Source organism: Narcine bancroftii, chromosome 3 (assembly GCF_036971445.1).
Source record: "Narcine bancroftii isolate sNarBan1 chromosome 3, sNarBan1.hap1, whole genome shotgun sequence".
Taxonomy (NCBI): Eukaryota; Metazoa; Chordata; class Chondrichthyes; order Torpediniformes; family Narcinidae; genus Narcine; species Narcine bancroftii.
Window position 1 is genome coordinate 347,489,351 of NC_091471.1, and position 24,650 is coordinate 347,514,000.

General features: G+C 41.9%; 1 protein-coding gene across 4 annotated transcripts in view; it reads right to left on the reverse strand.

The window, feature by feature from the left end:
* pik3r5 (phosphoinositide-3-kinase, regulatory subunit 5) overlaps window positions 1-24,650 on the reverse strand; it is a 90,689-nt gene that overhangs the window by 52,001 nt on the left and 14,038 nt on the right. For 3 of the 4 annotated variants that reach the window (XR_011354803.1, XM_069929588.1, XM_069929589.1), the window contains 4 exons: window positions 23,692-23,798; window positions 10,023-10,123; window positions 5,411-5,479; window positions 3,814-3,952 (listed from right to left, as the gene is read on the reverse strand). Coding sequence is in view for 3 of the 4 variants with exons in the window: in XM_069929588.1 (XP_069785689.1) it covers window positions 3,814-3,952; window positions 5,411-5,479; window positions 10,023-10,123; window positions 23,692-23,785 (403 nt within the window). In the remaining variant the exon portion in view is untranslated. Of the gene's footprint in view, window positions 1-3,813; window positions 3,953-5,410; window positions 5,480-10,022; window positions 10,124-23,691; window positions 23,799-23,902; window positions 24,002-24,650 lie in introns of those variants that run through there. The other variant, XM_069929590.1, reaches the window with a different exon arrangement.

Genomic DNA, 24,650 nt, shown 5'->3' on the forward strand with positions numbered 1-24,650 from the left:
CCTTCCAGCTCGGGGCTCAGAAACCCGCGCTTGTGGACCTCGTCACGCCTGGATGACGTCAGCGCCCTCCAGTGCGGTTCTCAGCCAGGTTCAGGCTGGGAGTATAAGTGCAGCCCAGCAGCTTGGAATAAACTAGTCTGCTCACTGAGCTCAACCCATCTGGTTGCGTGTGTTATAGCAGGAGCAGTGTGCCCACCGCTACAAGTGAATCAATGAAAGGGGAATGAATTTGAAAAGGCAAATCATGTTTGAGTAATTTGAGTTCTTTGTGGAGTAACTGAGGAACTGGATGAAGGCCGAGCCAATGTACATGGATTTGCAAAAGCGAGCTAATAATAAAGAGCCACTCAAAAGTTATCAAATTAAGTTTGTGGAGCAATTACAAAGAAGGATCAGAACGAAGGAAGCTGTTGATTTGTTACTTTTTTGGATTGGAGTACAAAGGCGACCCCAGAGGTCAGTGTTTTTACTTCGTTTGCAAATGATTAGAAATGCCACATTACCCTTATACACAAATGTGGCAAGGAAATGCATTCAGCCGATGCTTTATCACGGGCTCCCAGAAAATGCACAGTCCAGCAAGTCAAGGAAGACGACATTTTCAGTGTGTTGACGGTAACCCATATATCCCTGGCCCAGCTGGATGAACTAAGAAAGCATACTGCAGAAGACGCAACCCTAAATGCCCTGGGCACGCTCATCAAGGGCAGCTGGGCGGCCAAGCAGCACAGCCTGCCACCCTTTCTTTCCTTACCGCGATGAGCTACTTATTGATGAAGGGGTAACCATGAAGACTACCATCCCTAGCCCACTGCAGAATACATACATGAAGATCCTGCACAGAGGGCACCCTGGCGCAGAAACGATGAAACACAGAGCAAAGGACATTCTCTTCTGGCCCATCATGACAGAGAACACAGATGAAGAGGTACAATGCTGCTCTGTGGGCAACAGTCCCAAGCCACACGAGCAGAAAGAGCCACTGCAGCTACACCCGATACCCGACCTACCCTAGTTGACCGTGGCTACCAACATCTTCGAATGGAAGAGCCAACAGTACCTAGTACTAATATCCTCAGGCTGGTTCAAGATAGACCTACTCCAGGACACAACCTCTGTGGCCGACATCAACAAACATGATAAACAGGGTGGAGAGAGAGAGAGAGAGAGAGAAAGAGAGAAAGAGAGCCCACAGCATGGCGTCCACCCCCTGGTCGCACTCAATTCAGCTAACGCACCCTCGCGGTGCTCGCGCACTTGCAGCGCGATTGAAGCGGGTGCAGAGCAGCCGATGGTGGCGGCTGTCTACAATCTGCATCTGACATGCAGAAGTGTGAATCTGTGGAACGCTCTGCCACAGAGGGTGGTAGAGGCAGATTCGCTGATTATGTTCAAAAGAGAGTTAGATAAGACTCTAGTGGGCAAAGGAGTTAAGGGTTATGGGGATAAGGCTGGAAAGGGGTACTGATGGTAGTGATCAGCCATGATCTGTAAAATGGCGGTGCTGGCTTGACGGGCCGAAGGGCCTACTCCAGCTCCTATTGTCTATTGTCTATTGTCTATTGAAGTAACAGATGACACAAACCCACGAATACACCGGATAATACTTGCCTCCAAGAGGATAGAGATAAATTGGTGAATGGTCAGGTACTCAGCAAGGTAAAATTTAACTGAATAAAGGGTGAAGTGGTTAAAAGAATGGGGAGTAGGGATAGGAAATAAAAGGTGCAGATTTATAAAAAAAAGCAGGATGAGAAGCATCTGAAGTGCAAGCACATCTTTGCTGCTTGCTCGGTGATGCCTATCATAGAAAAAGAAAATACATTCTACATAAATGAATGCAAGGATGTTTGCCCAAACATGCATAAAGAACACATTCGTTTCACTTTTGGAATTTTTTTTCTATTCTGGGCATCTCAGTGAATGTTAAAGTGTGAGAGAGTTCAGAGAATGGTACCAGGAAATTGGAACTTGAGGAAATTCGATTCAACTGCAATTGTTCTTCTCAGGGCAGAGAAGGGTAAAGGTGTTTAATCCTTGCTGGATTTTTATTTAGGAAGTTACAATGAATTGAGACACCCTGCTTGGTAAGTGTAGATTCAATAATAACTTATAAAATTGAACTGTCTGAATATTTATAGAGCAGAAACCTGCAGGGATGTGGGGAGAAAGGAGGTGGAAATCATTGGTTTTGAATTAATTCAAGGGGTACGGACTAAGCATTTACTTGTCCATCCTTGATTGTCCTTGAGAATGTAGAGTAATCTACCTTCTTGATGTGTGTGTACATCATAATGCAGTGAGGGAGGGGTTTCAAAGAATTTGCCCCAACAATGAGGGTAATTTCCAAGTGGTGACGTACCCATGCTTTTGTTGCCCTAGTCCTTCTAGCAGCTGTGGATTTGGAAAGTGCTGTCTAAGTCGCCTTGGGGAGTCAATGCAGTGGATCCTGTTTATGGTACCAACATTAAGAGGTAAACTGGACTCTTCTCCATTAGTCAAAGGTTCAACATTTCTTGGTGAATCACTTCATTTAAAGGAGCTAAAGTTGAGTTTGGGACTCACTTCACAGAGAGCAGTTAAATAAGTTGTGTTTGAGACTGCGTCGCTGCACATAGCATGTGGCCTTTGAAAACAAGTAGCAAAATCCCTCTTATTCATTTCAGATCATTTGTATTTTCTTGTGATATAAATGACAATTTCTGCAGTTTACAGCAGCTCTGGCAGTGTTGCCTTTTTTTTCTCTCTCTCAGGCCAGGAGATGGTACATATTGGTTTGGGACAGTGTGGGAGATGTAATTGGCTGCTGGGATTGAGGGGAAAGTGGTCTCATTGCTGCCTACGAACACAATGAGAATCTCGTGAGATTACAGCACCTGCCATAGAGCTCCTACAACCCAGGTTCAATTCTGATCTCTGGTGCTGTCTGTGTGGAGTTTGCAAGTTCTTCCTGTGACCACATGGGCCTTGCCAAGTGCCCAGTTTCCACCCAAAGATATGTTGGTTGACAGGTAAATTCGATACTCTAAATTGTCCCACGTGAAAGTGGGTGTGAGCAGAATCAATAGGCATGTGAAAAAGATCACAGAGAAATAATGATGAGATTGATGAAAATCCTCTGAGAGCAACACAGCCTTAATGGGGTAAATGGCCACCTTCTCCTTCCTGTTTCCCAGGCAGTTAAATTTACTCTGACCAAATACAGCCCTCAAGTTCATGAGCTCTGCTTCTGCAGCAGGTCATCTGCAGGTCACTCTTGCATGAATGAAGCTTGCAAATCTTGTCTAGGCCGAGGCTCAGGGGCACAGATAGCCAAACTGCTGGCTCGCACCTCCAGCAAACCGAGTTGATCCCAGCTCCTGTTGCTCTCAGTGTGGAGTTTGCATGTTCTCTATTCGTGTCGTCTCCCCCACCCCCCCACCCACATTCCAAAGGTCTGCTGATTGGTAGGTTCATTGGTGACTATAAATTGCCCTGAGGGTGTGTTGGTGTGTGCTGGAATGTGGGGAGAATCAAACTGAATTTGATTCAGATTAATGTGCTCAATGGCTGGCACCTACTTGATGGATTCTTTTTCTCTGCTGTATGACTCTAAGTCCTCACTTTGTTGGTTTGGATCTTACTCATTACCATGCATGTCCTCAGCTTCCACTCATGAGGTATCAATCATTCATAAGGAAAATCCTAAATCATGCAAATAAGCAAGAAACTATCAGCTGTCCAATAAAGTATGGATTACAACTGAAAATGAAATGTTTCCATTATTGTACACACAAAGAAACAAGTCTAGTTTTAATGATAAACTGTTTTTACCTGGTGCTTTCATTTCATCATGGATAAATATTAGAAGGTCCTTGCAAATGTCACAGTAGGGTACAGGCCAAGTCAGGAGACTATGGTAGATGCTCTGTGCCCTTGCCAGCAGGTTGGATTCTGGGGGGAAAAATGGTGTCTACAAACCACCAGAGAGCAGATTAAGCAGATAAAGGTACCATCAAAAAAGAAATCCTGTTGAAATAGTAATGTTTTAAAGCATTAAATTAGAAATATATGCAAATTTGTAGGATAACATAACATTTCTTTTAAATTAATTGATATATTTGTAAGTTGAATCCAGTATTATTTTGTATAATTGTAATGTGAAACTGCCACAGAATTCTTCAGTTGTTCTCTTGGTCATCTCTTTATATTGCATGTTAAGGTAGTCCAGTGTATTCCGGAGACAAAAAAGTGATGTTGATAGAGCACGAAAATTAAGTTGGATCAAAGGGAAGCAATTTATGAAGGATCTCATGGAGAATCCTCTGATCTATAAATATTTGAGGGGACAGTGACGGAGCTGGTTGAAATGTTGCCTCCTAGCATGGAGTGTGCATGCTCTCCCTGTGACCCACGTGGCTCTCACCTGGAGCCCTCCACGCCCAGCCCCACTCCTATCGTGGTCTCTGGTTTCCTCCCAAAAAATTAGGACAGGATTCGCGTTGATGGTCAACATGGACTTAGTGAGATAAAGGGGCTGTTTCCACGGAGTTTCTCTTTGTGATTCTGCGAGAAGAGGAGAAGGAATTCACTGAAAGCACACCCAGAGAGGATGTGGGAAGGCGTGCAAGTCGGCCTGTGCATGTGAATGGTTTCGCTTCAGGAAACATGAGCAAAAGCCAAAACTCATGAAGATTCCATCTAAATCATCCTAAAAAAGTAAATTGTGAAAATCTGTTCAAATAAAAAGACAAAACACTGGAGAAATTCAGCAGGTCAAACAGTGTCCTTTATTTTTTTTTTTCTTTGGCTTGGCTTTGCGGACGAAGATTTATGGAGGGGGTAAAAGTCCACGTCAGCTGCAGGCTCGTTTGTGGCTGACAAGTCCGATGCGGGACAGGCAGACACGGTTGCAGCGGCTGCAGGGGAAAATTGGTGGGTTGGGGTTGGGTGTTGGGTTTTTCCTCCTTTGCCTTTTGTCAGTGAGGTGGGCTCTGCGGTCTTCTTCAAAGGAGGTTGCTGCCCGCCAAACTGTGAGGCGCCAAGATGCACGGTTTGTGGCGATATCAGCCCACTGGCGGTGGTCAATGTGGCAGGCACCAAGAGATTTCTTTAGGCAGTCCTTGTACCTTTTCTTTGGTGCACCTCTGTCACGGTGTCCAGTGGAGAGCTCGCCATATAACACGATCTTGGGAAGGCGATGGTCCTCCATTCTGGAAACGTGACCCATCCAGCGCAGTGTCCTTTATATAGCAAAGGGAAAGATACAGAACCGACGTCAAGCCCAAAACGTCGGTCATGTATTTTTAAAGGACACTGTTTGGCCTGCTGAGCTTCTCCAACATTTTGTCTTTTTAAAAAATTTTAAATTCTCTGACATATCATCACACAAGATAAATAATCTGCTATGATGTGTATCTTTCGTACTCACTCGCAGTACAGAAGAATAGAACATTAAAGCCAGTGGCACCAATAAGTCATATTGGCACATCTCCTGCACCTGCAAAACATTATTCATACATGTAAGCCAGTGTTCGATCATCAGAGATGATTTATCATTTATTTATGCAATGGAACAGAGGCAAATGGGCACATAATAATATCCATTGTGGGTAAATTGCCATTTATTTGCGTTTCAGTTGTTTGAAGATAATGTTAACTTTTATTTAAGAAATATGAAGTAACAACAAAGGATGCTACACTGCCATGGTATAAGCAGGTAAGGTGCAGTTTAAAGAATGCGTAGACCACAGAATGGGAGGAGAACTTCCTTGGTTTATTGTGAACTTATATTCAGAAATGTAGGCAATTGCAAACAGAGGAGAAATTAGCTGTAATCAGCCATCAACCTCAGCTACGTACCAATCCACTGAAGGAAAACATAGTATGAATATATTCGTTGGTCCTCAAATTACCTACATCAATCAAACTAAGGAGAGAAGCCTGAGAATAGATTTTCTACCATGAAGTTAGCGGGAATAACAAACATCACTGTAGCATGAGAAGTAACATGATCAGGTTAAGTTGGTCCAGTATGAATCTAAAGTATGATTCCAGCATTTAAGTGGAAAATATAACAGATGAACACACTGAAGTTGGATCGTACATTTTTTTTGTATAATAAATGTATGTCAATGATAATGCCTAATGCTAAATCTGAAGAGAACAAAAAAAACCCCACAAAACTGATACCTTCTTACAATGGCCCACGGGATATGGATTAGCACAGCTGGAAGGGGTGTTGTGGACAGGAAATGCTCGGATGAGGAATGGACAGAAGAAAGGGTAAATCAGGGAAGACAATGGGAAATTGGTGAGTGATGGGAAAGGAATACCTGCTTGCCCCACAAGCCATGGAGCAGTTACACAGGGACATGGGATGATGTGATGGGGTGGGATCGGTGGGTTGGAGAAGGTTGGCCAATAGGCAGATTAACTGTGGTGGGAGGATCAAATGCCACGATCAGACTGACTAAATTAAGAGAGGAGGCAGGAGTCCCAATATAAGGCAATCAGAATGGGATTAGTCAGGGGCTGCTATTAGAAATCCTTAAATCTTTGCCCTAGCTACATACCATTAATGCCCATCGTTGCCTATTCTATTACAAATATCCATTATTGTACTACAATAGCCTTTTGATCAAATTTACACCAATAAGGGTAAAAGGACAGCAAGGTTGGCATAGCAGTTAGCCTTTACGGACCTGGGTTTGAATCCCGCGCTGTCTGTAAGGAGTTCTCCCCACGTCTGCGTGGGTTTTCTCCGGGGTCTCCGGTTTCCTCCCACCCTTCAAAAACTTATCAGTGTGTAGGTTAATGGGGTGTAAATTGGGCGGCACGGACTCGTAGGGCCAAAATGTTCTGTTACCGTGCTGTATGTCTAACTTTTCAAAAAAACTGCACAAAGTATGCTGCCCCTATTGATGTCATTATCCTGTGTACAAAATCCAGCAGGGAAATAGCATCATAAAGTTTTGGTGAAACACACACGATTTTGTGAAGTCACCGGGAAAAGTGCAGATAGCGCAAAACTTGCTTGAACTTGGGAAAGCGATGCTTTACTTCTGTTGGTTTTCCCTTCAACTAACGCTATGAACAACTGGTAACAATTGTTTGGTAAGTCATTTTTCAAGAATTTTCATTTCCTTTCAGAGAAGCATATTTGTTTCAAAATGTTGTTTATAAATGAGCAGCACATTTGCAACTGGTTTGCATTTTGAGATAAAAAGCCAATTGGTATGCATGCAAAATACCTGCCCCACCACATGGGCATTGGATCAAATATCAAACTTTGGAAAAATATGCTAATACTATTTCTATTATTTTAAAAATTTGAAACCATTTAGTCTGGGTTATTGTGACCTGAACCGAATGCCATGTATGGCATTAGGAAAGCATTGACATTAGGCTCTTTTAAACTGCAGCAACTGGGTAGCCCTCCTGGGACCCATGTGCATTACTGGGGCAAAGGTGCTGGAAGCACCTTTGAAACTGCAGGGGTAATGAACCCATTAAATCACCAACCCAGCAATTTAAGGGAGATCCCACCCCTGCAATGACATGCTCATGGGAACTATTGGTAAGTCTCTCCCACCACCCCCCACCCACCGGCCAGCAGTACCCCCCCAATCAATCACCACCCCCTCCCCAAGTCAGTCACCTTTCCCTGTCAGTCGCCACCCCCACTGTCAATTAACACCCACCCCATCAATCACGCCTTCCCAGCAACGTCCTGCTGCCGCGATCATTGAGCTGTCACTGCGAACCAGAGTGGCGTTCACAGCAGCAGCTCGGCCCCATCCCTCTCTCCCCTCACTGTGGCTGTGACCTCTATCCTCTCCTCCCGAGGTAGCAACCTCTCTCCCCGCAGCAGTAGCGACCTCTCTCCCGCCAATCGTGGCACCCCCCCCCCCCCCCCCCGCTGCGGCAGTGACCTCTCCCTCTATGGCAGCGACCTCATTCCGCTTGATTGTGACCCCCTCTCTCCCCACCCCTCCCCACTGCAGCAGCAACCTCTTCCCACCCCACCCACCCTGGACCCCAGGGCAGCGACTCCTCTCTCCCCACCACTCCCCCACCACTCCCCCCCCACCCCCACCGATCGTGGCAGGCAATTCAGCCAGTGTGCAGCACTGATGTAACCAGGCCAGCCATTTTCCTGTTCAAGTTGATGGTGGATGCGACCTAATTACGTTTAACTGGGCTCCCTGACTATCTCTGAGGGAGGTCAGGGACCCGGTTGGATTAGGACCACGCTGACTGGGTTGGACCCTTTCTAACTGCTGTGTGAGTGGGCGTTAACTGAGCAAATTGCTCGGATAACCCTTTTTACACAGTAGTTTGAAAGGGCCTAGTGACAGAGTTCACAGAAAATGGGAAATTTCAAATTGAACCAAAAAATGAACTTCTGGATTAGTGACTATGAAAATCATGAATTGGCCTAAAAAAAAGAAATCCACAGTCTTAAATTGATCAGCTTCTGCATTCTAACTTTTACACAGTCTCTGAAATGGTCCAGTGCACGATTCAGCATATAAAACTTTACTCAATACGGCTGATAAAAGATGATCTCATGTGTGGCCACAAGAAAAACAAGAGATGAGAGGTAAAGCTGTGAAGACGGACTCTTGGTAAAGGTACACCAACAACGTTAACACAGTCAGCAGCCATAACACCACCAGCAGAAATGCGTGTAGCCGCAGCATCAATTGTGTTTTTTTTTAGATAGAATTTGCGTGATTTTACCGGTCTGAAGAACGTCGGAGGTTTTGGTATTGGTCGTTCACACATGAACGGCCAAAATTCAAAATCTCCATTTCCTTACGCGAGTTTAGTCTGCATACCGGAAGTGCGGTAATTAAAGAGGCAGGACTTGCAACACGCGTCGTGCTATTTATAAGCCCACTGTTCACAGAATGTCTGCAGTTAACTTTAGACTGCAGGCATTCTGGTCAAGGAGGTAAAATATTGGAACGGGAATGGCTCCTTCATTCCTGCTCCAACCTTTTTTACACAGCATACGTTCCGGGAATATGGCAATAATTTCATGGAACACAGCAGCTGTGTCAAAAACATAAAATGACAATACTTAACACCACATCAGCAAGCAGTGCACCACAGCAGAGAATAACCACTACAGCCAAGTCAACAAATTGAAGATGGGAATTTTTTTCTCCCCAACAATTGGTACCTTTCACAATTTTCTGCGATTTAACATTTAACTTTCAGCTGCTGGTGAATCACTATGTCCCTTGACAACATCACGCAAAACCACACCAGTCTCAAGCGCAGGTATATCACACCCATTGTAGTATTCACCACATCAAGTTTGCCAGATGGCCTCAAGCACGGGATGAGCAGAAATTTCCTATATCTGAACATTGAAAGCCATTATTTTCCATCCCTGTGATAAGAGCTGTTGGAACACATTCTGGAATCAATCTGAAAAAATCCCTGAATTACTCATCACAAAATGTCGCATGATGTTGAAATTTTGATTTTTTTTTCTTTATTCTTTCACTCCAATTTTGGCCCCAATTGGCAAGTATCAAGTAAAAACAATTCATTGAACTACAGGTATTCCAAAAATTTATAAATATGTAGTCCTCAGATCAGGGGCAATTTTTTTTTTTACACAGAGAATTGTGGGTGCCTGGAATGCATTGCCAGGGGTGGTGGTGGAGGCTGGTTCATTTGGCACATTTAAAAGACTCTTGGACAGGCACATGGATGAAAAATAAACAGAGGTTTATGGTAGAGAAGGTTTCATTTTTTGAGTATATTTATATAGGTTGGTACAACATCATGGGCCAAAGAGCATGTACTCTGAGGTAATGTTCTATCCACATCTCCAATGTAAAATTGACTTCAATACAGCTGGGAAAATGCTACCTGTGACCATATTTGAAACACTGCTTTTTGAAGATATGTGCGAACAAAGCTTCATACTTGCGCTTACATTAATTTCACAAGTCAATCATCTAAGTTCAGAGAGTCAGAAAATTCCCCAACCATCTCGATATGAATGCTTCATTAATGCTTACCTCTTTAGTTTTAAGCAATATCTTTTCAATCAGGATTACGAAGCTGTGGGGGTCTCTGCTGACAAGTTCATCCAGGCTCCAATGGTTCACACAGAGCCCAGCTGAAAAAGAAAAACAAGTTTGGGAACTTTTTGATTTGGTGGGATCAGTTGTAATATTTCCTGTGGAATGGAAGAGGCTTGCTTTGCATCCTGATTGCTTCTCTTCACGAGCACCTTCATGAGGAGAGATTGAATCATCTGTGACTGTACTTGCTTGAATTTAGAAGAATCAGAGGGGATCTTATAGAAATATAAAATTATGATTATATAGATGTGGTGTGCTGTTAGACACACAGAAGGTAAAGACCGTACAACAGGGTTTAATCCACAAAGACTTCCACAGAGCCAGGCTTGCTGTGGCTGCAGCAACTCTGAGTGAGGACTCGGGAGGCCGGCTTGACACCCGACCGGGTGGGGATTGATCCATTCAGGCCAACTGATTGACAGCTGGCCAAGTGTTGTCCTGTCCCCTTACACTCCTGCAGGTACAGAGGTTGCCCCCGGCAGTCGGCCGGTGGTGTACCACCACAATAGATAAGATTGAAGTAGGTAAGTTGTTTCAATTGGTGGGAGGAGACTAGAACTAGGGAGCATAGCCTCAAGATCCAGGAAGTAGATTTAGGACGGAGATTAAGAGGACCTGCTTTTCCCAGAGGGTAGTGAATCTATGGAATTCACTGCCCATTGAAGCAGTGGAGGTGACCCCAGTGAAGATATTTGTCAAGCCTGGATCCCTTTTTACTAATTAGGGGAATTAAGAGATATGGGGAAAAGGCAGGTAGGTGGAGATAAGTCTGTCATTATATCAGCCATGATCTCATTGAATGGCAGAACAAGTTTAACGGCTGGATGGCCAACTTCTGCTCTATTTCTTATGTTCTTAAAATCAGAATTTATTGTCATGAACAAGTCACAAAGTTGTTTTGTGGCAGCGTCACAGCGCGAACATATAAACCATCTTACAAAAATAAATAAAAATAGTGCACGAAAAGTCAAAGTGCGGCAGTGTCTTTGGTTCGTTGATCATTCAGAAATCTGAATGGCAGTGGGGAAGAAGCTGTCCTTGTGCCACTGAGAACTCGCCTTTAGGCTCCTGTACCTTTTTCCTGATGGTAGCAGAATGAAGAAAGTGTGGCCTGGGTGGTGGGGTCCTTGAGATAGAGGCTGCTTTCGTAAGACACTGGCTTTTGTAGATATCCTCGATGGAGTGGTTTGGTGCCTGTGATGCCGCAGGCAGATTTAACAACACTTTGGAGTCTTTTCTTGTCCTAGGTGTTGGCACCTCGGTATCAGACAACATTCTTATGTTCAACCTTAAACTGGCTATTGAGATCCTGCTCACCACCCACCTCCTCCCATTTTTAGTTAGCCCCTCCCAACCACTGAATATGAGGAAGCCAAACTAGCCTCTTGTGCATTCCCAATTTCAATGCTCCTATCACTAATCATTAGGACTTCTGGTGTCTAAACCCAGGCTCCCTTCCTAAACATTGTTGCCTCTATTTCTCAAGACCCTCTTGAAAACCGAACTCCTTTATAAAATATTATTTAAATACCTTTAACTCAATGAAAATGTGGCACCATTGGAAAGTTAACTATGGTAATATATTGTGTATTCATGCCCAAGCAATACAGCCAATTTTAATGCCGGTAGAATAGGCCAAGATCAGCTCAAGCAGACAGAAATTCAGTCCTGAAGCACATAAAGTTAACAGTACAGTTTTTCCTTAATGCTCAGCTTCACTATTCAAGTAAAACTATTTGATCAAATCAATAGAAGCAGCAGAAAACAAATAAACTAAAAAGCAAGTTAATTTAGAACTACATAGTGTTCTTATTTTATAAAATTGTTCATTGTGGAGGAAACTCGTGCTCGAGGATTGTTTATGAAAAAGGTCGTTTTGTCTCAGGATAATAGAAGAAACTAACGACTTAATGCAATACTTCCAGAATTAATAAGTTGCTTATTTTAAAGTATCACGACGTTGAAATTTGTATTTCAACCCAGTTCCCATTTTCTACACAAATGTGTCAGTCATTACACTGCTGAGTAATTAATATAACCCCAGAGCACTCTTATTTACCAGCAAGGCACTATTTATACACTTCGTTACCATCAGTTTTAGAACCAAATTTACATTTTTAAAAAAATTCAGAATGTATTTTTTAATGTTATGAGAGAAAATGTGCTGATAATTTTCCCTTGCAAATCTAAAAATAACATTTGGCATCATGTGTAGAAGCAGAGGGATTTTTCTGGTAAATAAACCAATATAGTTAACTGTCCTGAGAGCACATACAAGAAATAAAATGTGCGTTTTAGTATCTAAATTACTGCGCGTAGAAAAACAAATTTGTAAAGTGTTTTTCACAACCTCAAAGAACAGTGTTTTGCAACCATAGACCAGTCTTTTGCCACTATTATTATTATAATGTTCTCCATATCAATGTGGAGAATGTGAGCAAAAACCAAATCTGTAAACTGGTGAAATGCTGATCAATAATTATATGAGGGAATAAGGATGGCATACACACCAAGAGAACTTGCCCATCCTTCTTCAAATAATGCCATTTTATCATTTACATCCACCTGTTAATTTAACCTCATCCAAACTCTGGCATTTCTGACAACATCAGTCTTTTACTCCTGTAGTCAGGGGTTAGTTAACCCCCTCACTGCTTCGGAATGGAACATTAACACTCAACCTTCCGACCCAAAATATGAATGTTCTACCACTGACAAAAACCTAATAACTTGTGCTATTCTGATGCAAATGATTTGAAAATTTGAAAAATGAAAAACTTTCTTGGAATAAAACGACTGTATCTTTGGATTAAATGCCATTATTCGTGCCATTAAAATTAATCCCCTAATTGTCTACTTTCCACATAAATCAAATGTGCTATTTTGTAAATTAACAAATGATTCATTTATTACTTGCTCTCTAACCAAATTTATGTTTGTCACCACACTTTGAGGATGTTGACATGAAACAATTCAAGGCTACTTGTAGCAGAGGAGGTACAGATAGTGAGAGATACTGCAGGGCCATATATGTTCTTAGAATTAGAGAGGATGTCAATATTAAAATAGAAATATGAATAAGCAAAGCATATAGCATTTGGTAAAGATGCCTTTTATCACTGTTTATCAACAGCATGTGATAATGGTTATTGTACATAAATTCAATGATGCAAGTGTATGAATTTCATCCACGTATCAATATTATTCCAACAAGCAGTATTATGTGATCAGAATATAATGAATGGTTATTCATGGAAAGATTCACAAAATATTGCTCATTGTCAGAAATACAATAACTTGGCAGAAAATCACATCAGTTAACTGAAAAAGATTGGTTGATTTCTTTTACAAACATTTTTAATTTCACTATTTCAACTGAATTTAATGATTGGTTATCAATATTGCTTATGCCATCAATTATACATGGCAACACCTTCAGTGTGGCCACTTCTTTTGAATCTGCCATTGGTACATTTTTATTTTATTACAGCAAAAAAAAAAAGAGGCCAATTCCGGTCATTTAAACCTGGGCCGCCCAATTACACTCAAATTAACGAACAGCCCCCGTACATTTTGGAAGGTGGGAGGACCCCAGAGCACCCAGGGAAAACCAGCACAGTCACGGGGAATGACGCCACTTGCAGACAGCGATGTTTTCGAACCCAGGGTACGAGCGCACTGTAATATCATTGCCCTGACCTCTTCATGGCATCAGAGTTAAGCAAAGAAAGGAAAGAGCAAGAGTACAGAGAGGCAGAGGAGATACAGATAGGAAGAGATATGATCTGAGAAATGGAGAGGAAAACAAATCTGGAGTGAGATGGAAAGATAATGGGAGAGTGAAGTAATCAAAATGGGACAGTTCCTAAAGTGAAATCAGAATGCAAAAACATGCTGCCAAAGCAGTAAATGACAAGTATCAGGAGTGCTCTGGTCAAATTATAACTTGGACATTATATTTGGCCAAAATCTAAGAGGTTCAATACCTAACAAATGTTCTTTCCTTAAAAATTGTGCCATCTTACAAGAATTGTTGTTTTAAAAATATTTTCTTTACCATTACACAAGACCTATACTAATTGAAGTGATTGTTCAATGTTAACACTTTTTAATTCACGCTCCCAACACGAGTACCATTATCTCAATGGAGAATGTGTGATACATCACAAGGAACCATTGCTCAGCTTTCCACTCCACGCAAGTTTTAAATTGAATTAAGTTATCAAATTCTGCAGGTCTTATTTTCATCTCCTCTCAACTCCTACATGAACTATTATAAGGCACAAAGAACAATAAATGAAATGCTGTGGCAGTGCGAGCAGCGGGAGAAACACGGCCACCACGTTGAGGGCCGTTAACGATGGTTTTTATTCCAATTCAGCGCACCCCTATAAGGGCAGCAGGAGCTCAGTCACCTGGTGCATTGTGACGTCATAATCGCTCCCAGGGTGCACGCTGGAAGGGATGCTGGAGTCAGAGAGAAACCTCTGACGACGCCATTTCCCCATGGCTGTGGCGATACAAGCGAAGCCAGTTCGACATGAGGATGTGCCCTGCCACAACACATCTTTTTGTGTTATTGCTACAATATTGACTGACATTTCTTTACCATGATGTAAGATGTAATTTTTGCATTCATGATCACAAGGGGATTTTTAAATTTTGACTTACGTATGCTGTCTGAAATTTATGAGAAGTAGAGATTAGGTAGTTCCCCGACATGAGAGAAAAGGTAACTAGAGTGTCATCCCCAACCCGAAAAACTCCAGAACAGCAGGTGGTGGAATCCTGAGCAGACAACGAGCTGCTGGAAGAACTCAGCGGGTCAGGCAGAACAATATGGGCTGAAGTGCTCAGTCAATATCTTGGACCATTTACTGAGACTCGATAAAGGGTACCGACCCAAAGCGTGACTGGCCATTTTTGCCTGTGGGTACAACCCAACCTATGGACTTTCTCTAGCAGCTCACTGTTTGCTTGCCATCCCAGAGCAGTCTGATATCCCTTTTGGTTAGAGTTTTACTGCCTCTGAGTAACTCCCAGTTAATTGCCTGCAGGACAGGCTAATAGACAACAGAATGGCTCATATTTTCAAAATGTTAATGTGGGTGAGTTTCAAGACCAGACCTTTTCCATACGCTGAAACCTGTTTTAAACCAAAATTGTGACCATCATCAACTAATTAAAAAAAGCAAACTAATTAAATATTTAAATGATCTGATCATTGCACTTATGAGAATAAACAAGCTTTAAATCACTTCGCAATAAACTTGTTCGTATATATTGTTGAACTTTATTCAGTGGATTACTTGGATAAATAGCAACTTGCTCAGTTGTCACAGGAACAAAAAGTTAAATAGACCTATATAAAGCTTTATCTCAAATCTTTTTCATGTAAAGGAGCAGATGTTAGATTAGAGTTATTTAAATCTCTGGTTGGGCCTCATCTGAGGATTGCACGACACGAATCATAATCCTTGGCAGGGTACGTTACAGGCTCAACATGCTCCATACTAATATACCCCAGCATACGAAGGATTAAGATACGATTTTAATTGGGCTGATTTAAATTGGTTTAAAAGTCCCTTCTAATTCAGGAATTAGGAAGAATTTGCAATTCCTCGGCAGATCAGCAGTGCTGAGCATAGCAAACACTTCATCAACACAGCTTCACTGAGGCTAATTCAAGGGCAAAGGAATATTGATACAAATGAAAATATGATGCTAGAGAAACTCAGCAGGTCAAACAGTGCACTTTATATAGCAAAAATAAAGATACATAACCAATGTTTCTGGCTTGAGCCCTCCATTGAAGTACTAAAAGAATGTAGGCAGGCAACCAAACATAATGGTGGGGGGTGGGGGAGGGGGTGCAGAGGGAAGATCACAGTTCCACAGGTGAATAAGGGAGGGAGGGCACACCAGCAAGCAGGGGGAGGAGGGATGGCTCTGTGAATGGAGAGGGAATCTTGACACCAGGTCCAGTGCAGATTAATACTTAAAAACTTGACAATTTCAAAATTGAGATTAATGGTATTAAGTTTTATGAAAACATGGAATATAGATGGAGGTATGATAGAGATCGACCTTCCTCCAATGCAACTGGCTCATGCTTAGTCTGGGATATCTGCCACTGAACCTGCAACTGGTTAACTTGCCAGAGAGGTAACTGGTTTTAATGTGACGAAACATCCATGGAAAAAAGTGAGTTAAATTCTTCATCTATTGTCTTAATTGAATTAATTCAAATGTTTTTCATTGTTTTCTGAACTGTACCCAGGGACTGGCTCCACACAAGAACAGAGTCTGCGTCATGGTGCCAGCAGGTTGACATGTCTCTCTGTTCAGTGAACATTTAAGGGCATTCATCTGAGTAGTTGAAGACATGATTGCAACCAACATCTCAGCACAGAGAGAACCAGTTGAAATATTTGACCATTTTTTTGCTTCAATCTATTTGTCTCAGTTAACATAGTGTTTAGCACAACGCTGTTACAGGTGGGGTTCGAATCCTGCACTTTCTGTCAGGAGTTTGTCCGTTCTCCCCATGTCTCCATGGGTTTCCTCCTGGTGCTCTGGTTTCCCCCCACCATTCAAAACCTACTGGGTATTGTAGGTTAATTGGGTGTAATTGGGCAGGATGGGCTTGTGGGCCAAAAGTGCTTGTTACCATACTGTATGTCTAAACATATAAACATTTTTAAAAGGTGGCACGGTTTGCATAGCAGTTAACACCACGGTGTTACAGCGCCAGCAACCAGGGTTCAAATCCCGCGCTGTCTGTAAGGAGTTTGTAAGTTCTCTCCGTGTCTGCGTGGATTTCTTCCAGATACTCCGGTTTCCTCCCACTTTTCAAACTGTACCAGGGTTGTAGGTCACTTGGGTTTAATTGGGTGGCACGGGCTTGTGGGCCAAAAGGTCCTTGTACCATGCTGTATGTCTAACAAAAATACGTCATTCACAATTAAATAAATACATTGTGGCTGAAATCCTTATAATTGAAATAGCATGTCTTAATCCACCTGGAGAAAACTATTTCCTCATAGCAATGCATTATGAAAAGGATCAAAATTCAATGTCTATCTTCACCTAACTCCAAAAGAGACAATGTTAAGAGCACAATTTAAAGCTTAGTTAATCAATTAAGAAAGAAATAGAACACAACAAGATAGGAGCAGGAGTAGGCCACCTGGTCCCGTGAACCTGGTCACATTAAATGGAGGAGCACATGATTCACACTAGACCCCCTCTGTTTTAGCTCCCCACATCCCAAATCTTCCTGTCTTTCATCTCCTCTTTAAGTCCCTCAGTGATCTTGCCTCCTCTACCACCTCCTATGGCAGAGAGATTCGGAGATTTGTCATCCTCTGAAAGAACAAATTCCTAACACCTTAATTTTAAATGACTGTATCCCAATCTTGTAAAAATGTCTTCTCATTTGAGTGGAAACATTTCAGCACCTCCCCTCGCAAGCACCTACCCTAACAGGCCCCTTATGTTCTTTTCTGTTTCTATGAGATAACCATATAACCGTTTACAGCACGGAAACAGGCCATGTCGGCCCTTCAAGTCCGTACCGGTTCACTTGAACAACTCCACTAACTCCTCCTCAAACTCCTGAGGAAGTAGAGGCTTTCTTCATGATGCCATTGGTGTGTTGGTTCCAGGAAAGATCTTCCGAGATAGTGACTCCCAAGAACCTACATTTGCTCATCCTCTATTGATGACAATAAAACAATCAAGTCATTAAGGAAAAGTTCTGATAGGTTCACAACCTTGAGGAAAATTTCATAGAATATGCTCATACCCCAGAGATTGATGGAGAAGCTGTCCTCGATCTCCACAGATTTTTCTAAACTCCAAAAAATGTAGATCTAACCTCTTTAATAGCTCAAAATAGGTTAACCCTTCATCCCAGGAATTAGCCAAGTGAATCTCTTTGACTTTTTTCAATGGTGGTCATCTTTTCTTAAATCTGGGAAGCAATATGGTACACAGTTCTTCGGGTGTATGAGTATCCTGTACAATTGTGATAGTACTTCCTTGCTTCAAAACTCCAACCCCTCCACATTGAAGGCCAATATGCCATTGGCCTTCCTGCCTTCTAGCTGCACTGCCTGTTCATTTCTTGTGATTCATGCACAAGAACTCCTAGATCACTCTGCACTTCATTTTTTGCAATTTTGTTCTATATAGATATGAATCCTCTGTCTGGAATGCCCGAATCTATACATTTCAGCAGTAAACTCCATTTGCCATGTTTTCACTCATCAACCTCCTGTTGTTTACTACAAGCTCACTGAAGCTTGTACTTCCTCAACTTTTGAGAAAGTATATCACTTTTTAAGTAATTAACAGAGACATAGTGATTTGTAAGAGCACTGATAACATTCTGTAACATTGTGAAATCAAATATTTCAAAATATGACTCCAGAACTTACTGTCTGGAAATGAGCAATGACACCATTTCCACTTGCAATATAATTCTCATTTGAAAGATGCTACTTGCTTTTATGAGATAACAATATTTTGAGAGAAGTAATGGAAATTATGTTATTGATGCTAAGAATGAATAAAATACATTATGGCAATTCCATGTTATGAATATGTCTCATCCAGGGTGGGAACCTCATCCAGCTCTAGCCTTAGGGGCTGGATGAGACATATAAGGCATATAAGGCATATAAGACATATAAGGCAATCGAACAACTGAAAAGTGGCAAAGCAGCAGGTATGGATGGAATCCCCCCAGAAGTCTGGAAGGCTGGCGGCAAAACTCTGCATGCCAAACTGCATGAGTTTTTCAAGCTTTGTTGGGACCAAGGTAAACTGCCTCAGGATCTTCGTGATGCCACCATCATCACCCTGTACAAAAACAAAGGCGAGAAATCAGACTGCTCAAACTACAGGGGAATCACGTTGCTCTCCATTGCAGGCAAAATCTTCGCTAGGATTCTACTAAATAGAATAATACCTAGTGTCGCTGAGAATATTCTCCCAGAATCACAGTGCGGCTTTCGCGCAAACAGAGGAACCACTGACATGGTCTTTGCCCTCAGACAGCTCCAAGAAAAGTGCAGAGAACAAAACAAAGGACTCTACATCACCTTTGTTGACCTCACCAAAGCCTTCGACACCGTGAGCAGGAAAGGGCTTTGGCAAATACTAGAGCGCATCGGATGTCCCCCAAAGTTCCTCAACATGATTATCCAACTGCACGAAAACCAACAAGGTCGGGTCAGATACAGCAATGAGCTCTCTGAACCCTTCTCCATTAACAATGGCGTGAAGCAAGGCTGTGTTCTCGCACCAACCCTCTTTTCAATCTTCTTCAGCATGATGCTGAACCAAGCCATGAAAGACCCCAACAATGAAGACGCTGTTTACATCCGGTACCGCACGGATGGCAGTCTCTTCAATCTGAGGCGCCTGCAAGCTCACACCAAGACACAAGAGAAACTTGTCCGTGAACTACTCTTTGCAGATGATGCCGCTTTAGTTGCCCATTCAGAGCCAGCTCTTCAGCGCTTGACGTCCTGCTTTGCGGAAACTGCCAAAATGTTTGGCCTGGAAGTCAGCCTGAAGAAAACTGAGGTCCTCCATCAGCCAGCTCCCCACCATGACTACCAGCCCCCCCACATCTCCATCGGGCACACAAAACTCAAAACGGTCAACCAGTTTACCTATCTCGGCTGCACCATTTCATCAGATGCAAGGATCGACAATGAGATAGACAACAGACTCGCCAAGGCAAATAGCGCCTTTGGAAGACTACACAAAAGAGTCTGGAAAAACAACCAACTGAAAAACCTCACAAAGATAAGCGTATACAGAGCCGTTGTCATACCCACACTCCTGTTCGGCTCCGAATCATGGGTCCTCTACCGGCACCACCTACGGCTCCTAGAACGCTTCCACCAGCGTTGTCTCCGCTCCATCCTCAACATCCATTGGAGCGCTCACACCCCTAACGTCGAGGTACTCGAGATGGCAGAGGTCGACAGCATCGAGTCCACGCTGCTGAAGATCCAGCTGCGCTGGATGGGTCACGTCTCCAGAATGGAGGACCATCGCCTTCCCAAGATCGTATTATATGGCGAGCTCTCCACTGGCCACCGTGACAGAGGTGCACCAAAGAAAAGGTACAAGGACTGCCTAAAGAAATCTCTTGGTGCCTGCCACATTGACCACCGCCAGTGGGCTGATAACGCCTCAAACCGTGCATCTTGGCGCCTCACAGTTTGGCGGGCAGCAGCCTCCTTTGAAGAAGACCGCAGAGCCCACCTCACTGACAAAAGGCAAAGGAGGAAAAACCCAACACCCAACCCCAACCAACCAATTTTCCCTTGCAACCGCTGCAATCGTGTCTGCCTGTCCCGCATCGGACTGGTCAGCCACAAACGAGCCTGCAGCTGACGTGGACTTTTTACCCCCTCCATAAATCTTCGTCCGCGAAGCCAAGCCAAAGAAAAAAATGTTATGAATAGTTTGAATTTAAAGAATAATAGACCAAACTGAGGTGGTCTTAGCCAGACTTGCTCCCACCCATTCATCTATGTGGGCTGGAGGCAGAACTGGACAACTGATGCCTCACCTAGGAGTCTCATCAATGATTAATCCTCACACGATCCCTCCCGCAGCACAATTAGGCAGCATTTGACCAGGTGGTAGGACTTTTTACTGTGTCCAAATGACATGAAGACCTTTGGAATGATTCCAAACAGTAACTCACATTCAGCAGGACCTTCAATATGATTAAAATGGCAACTATAAAGTACTCTACTGTGTTTGTGGGTCAATAAAATACATTTAGTCTACCAAATTGCATCCACGATCTGGTGTGAATTTAAAATTCAAATTAAAGGTATTTTCAGACTTAGGATTGCCTTTGGCTTAGATGTTTGATAATCTCATGCCCCATCTCCAGAATGGAAGCATGCTTGGTTCTGGGAGAGGTCAACACTTCTGAATAACTGAGACACGAGAATAAATTCTTCTCTCAAAATATACGAGAGATTCAAAGTTACTATATGATGATCAAAAGAGTTTGTCCAATATTCCAATCCTTATTCTGATTTTGTAAAAGGCACTTTCATTTATCCAAGTTCCATCTTCATTCAGTCTAGTGAGTAGCTCTCTTTTCATTCAAATGGAAGGCACTGAACAAAGTCAAGAAATGTTGCAGAAGGACCATTCATTAGAGTTCTGATGCAGAACATTAAAATGTGAAGGACCTCAACGAGAATAGCTTGATAAGTGTATGCAGCAAACTGTTTGATACTTTGCTAAACCTGACTGTGAATGGCTACTGTTGCAGTACATGGAAAAGTGAAACACAAACAGAGCACAAGTGTAGGCAACTGCCGGAAGGAAAGAGTTGGGTGAGGGATGGTGACCTGATGGAACTTTCTCCAGTTGAGTTGAACTGCATCTGCCATTTGTTAGCCCATTCCCTCATCTGGTCTAGATCCCATTGCAAACCCAGAATACCTTCTTTGCCGTCCACCGTAGCACACATTTCTGTGGTATCAGCCAAAATATTTATGTATTACTACTGCAGTATCTTCTTTGACTTAACATTGTAAACCTCCCCCACCCCACCTCTCTTCCCACTGTTCCTATCACGCTTGTAACTAGAGTACCCCAAAACATTAAGCTGCCATTCCTGGTCCTCCTCCAATCACGTCTCTGTTATGGCTGTAACATCCCATTGTATAAGGAGAGATTGGACAAACTTAGATTGTTTTCTATGGCGTGATAAAGACTAAGTGATGATTTGATGAAAGTTTACAAATTTTTAAGAGACATATAGTGAGTGTAGCCAGATTCTTTTTCCCCAGGATAGAAATATCAAATATTATAAGGCATAGATTTTAAAATGAAAGAAAGAAAAATGAAAGATATACGTGTGTGCCATTTTTTTTGTACAGAGAGCAACAATTTTTCAGTGTGTACATTCAGAAATCTTTGCAGTTGCAGAAAATTGATAAAATTGGATAAGGATGTCTCCAAAAACTCCACCATTTACAAATGTGTGATTTACAAATTTTAACTTTAAATTCAGGCATACAGCACGGTAACAGGCCCTTTTGGCCCACGAGCCCGTAGTCACACCCAATTAACCTACACCCTCCGGTACATTTTTGAACGATGGGCGGAAACTGGAACACCCGGGAAAACCCCATACAGACATGAGGAGAAGGTACAAACTCTTTACAGTCAACGTGGGATTCAAACACTGGTCACTGGCACTGTAACAGCATTGTGATAACTGCTACACTAACCATGTCACCTCTAAATTTGCGTCATAATTCCTTTGACTTTAAGTTGCGTATTTGTGTCTATATTGTTACTTTATCTGGCAACAAATATGCCATTGCCTGCACATGGAAATACACTATCAAAATACCCACAATGCACAGCTTTTAGGATTTACAACATTTCACTCAGCAAAGTCTTTGCTAGGAATGGATTTCTTTATGTATTGAGTAATTACAGTACATGCTGCCAATAAACAATCTTCTGGAAGAGCACAGCAATTCAACAAGCATCAATGGGAGAAAAAGAATGGTCGATGTTTCAGGTCAGAACCCCCATCAACGTACACAATAAATGATATGTGGCTTTCAGAAGTTGGGTCAATTTGTACAAAAAAATGAAGAACGGTGTTAAATTTTAACAAATCATTGGGTGAACCTCAGTACTGTTTTGGTTACTTCTGGCAAAACCTTTAAGGAGGTCTTAGCAAGAGATGAGAGAAAAGTTGGAATTGATTGCATTTGAGTAGAGATTAAAGGAACTTCAGAAAGTTGTACAAAACTATGAAGGGATTGAATAGTTTGGAAGAAGCTATTTTCTCTTGCAAGTGGATCTAAAGGTAAGATTTAAAGTAAGTGAAAAAAAACTGCAGACATTTTAAAAAGCATAGATTGTGATTGAGAACAAAGAGTGTCACCTGTAATGTGGTGAAGCAAATTCCATTGAAACATTCAATGAACAAAAAACTTACTTGGGAGGATTAGGGGGAAAATATTTTGAAATAGCTGCATCAGGTAAATTTTCATGAATGACCTCATTTTTGTTACACACTCAACTTTAAAAACAGATGTGGAAACATTTCAGGATATTACGTAGTTTTTAACCATAAATATATTTTAGATCAGCAAGTTTCAATATGAATACTATCTGTGAAATCATTTCCGTGCATTTCTGGACTGGATACATTTCAATAAGGATAATGGCCACTTTAACCAGGTTTCTGTTACAGAGGTCTTCATGATTTCCTACTCAGACATGAAGTGTGCCAGAGGGCGGTACATACCTACAATGCAGGAGTCATTAAGAGTCAACAGTTCCCAATGATCAATGAACTGATATTTGCAACATAGCTGTTTGATACTTTCAAGATTCCTTCATTGACATGAAATCAAACAGAAAATGTAATATCTGTTCCCTTTGAGAAGAAAATCTAAATGTTAATCTCAACCAGCTATGTTATCTCATTGTTTTTCTCCAGGCACTGTAAATCCACACTGAATAGATGAGTTGAAATTCAAAATGTTAAGCAAACAATGCAAAAGCATTTCATATCAAAGAGATTTACCTTTCCAATTAGAAAATGTTCTTCTGTCCAATCCATGCAAACATCTCTCCAGGGCATGATGGATGCGGTCCTCTGTGCAGGAGGTATGCTGCATTTTATATCATCTCCTTAAAGAGATAAAGTACATTACAAGAATGTCACTGGTGCTTCAATCACTGTTCAGGTTAAAACACATAAAATAATCAAGATCCAAGGCAGACATTCAACCCACTTAAAGCATCTGCTGTAGGGCCTGAGCCTATTGACTTGTCTTTCTCAATTTTCACATTCTTTAAAGAGTGTTTTCTTGTGGAGAAGAGGACGTTATTTCCTCATTTCATCATCTCAAATAACTCTGGTAAAGCCTGAAAGTTCCGCGACACCATGAGAACGAACAAACGATGTCAACATGTCCAAGAGGAAAGTGACAAGGATATGTTGCTGTCATCATTTTATATGTGGACAAGAATAAAATTAATACGCAAAAATGAATTAGATCATGAGATGCAACAAACTCAAAGCAGACATTTCTGATCATCAGTTTTCAAATCAGGACAAGGACATTAAAATACTTAGGGTCCAAATTCAATTTTCTTTACTTTTTCTTGGAGTGATTAGTCATGCCTAACAAAATAAGAGAGTGTGAAAAGTGTCAAAACAAAGTTGAAACTGCAGGAACATCCAACCTGGTGCCAAATAAGTACCTGTTGTATCCTATAATTGATTGATAGAAGAATATAATTGGACCCATCAAGACCAGTCATATCTCTTAAAAACTAAAGTTGCGTGTCATATGCTTCTTTTACTTTGCAAATAATTTTACCTTCAGATATTTATCCAATCCTATTTTAAAGCCTCTGTTGTCACTGCATGTGCAATGCTTTCACAACGTGCATTTCAGATTCCTGTTCAGCCCTTGTACAGTTTTCAGTAGTGACCCAACGTGCAGAATTAAATTATATATTTTGGAAGATATGGAG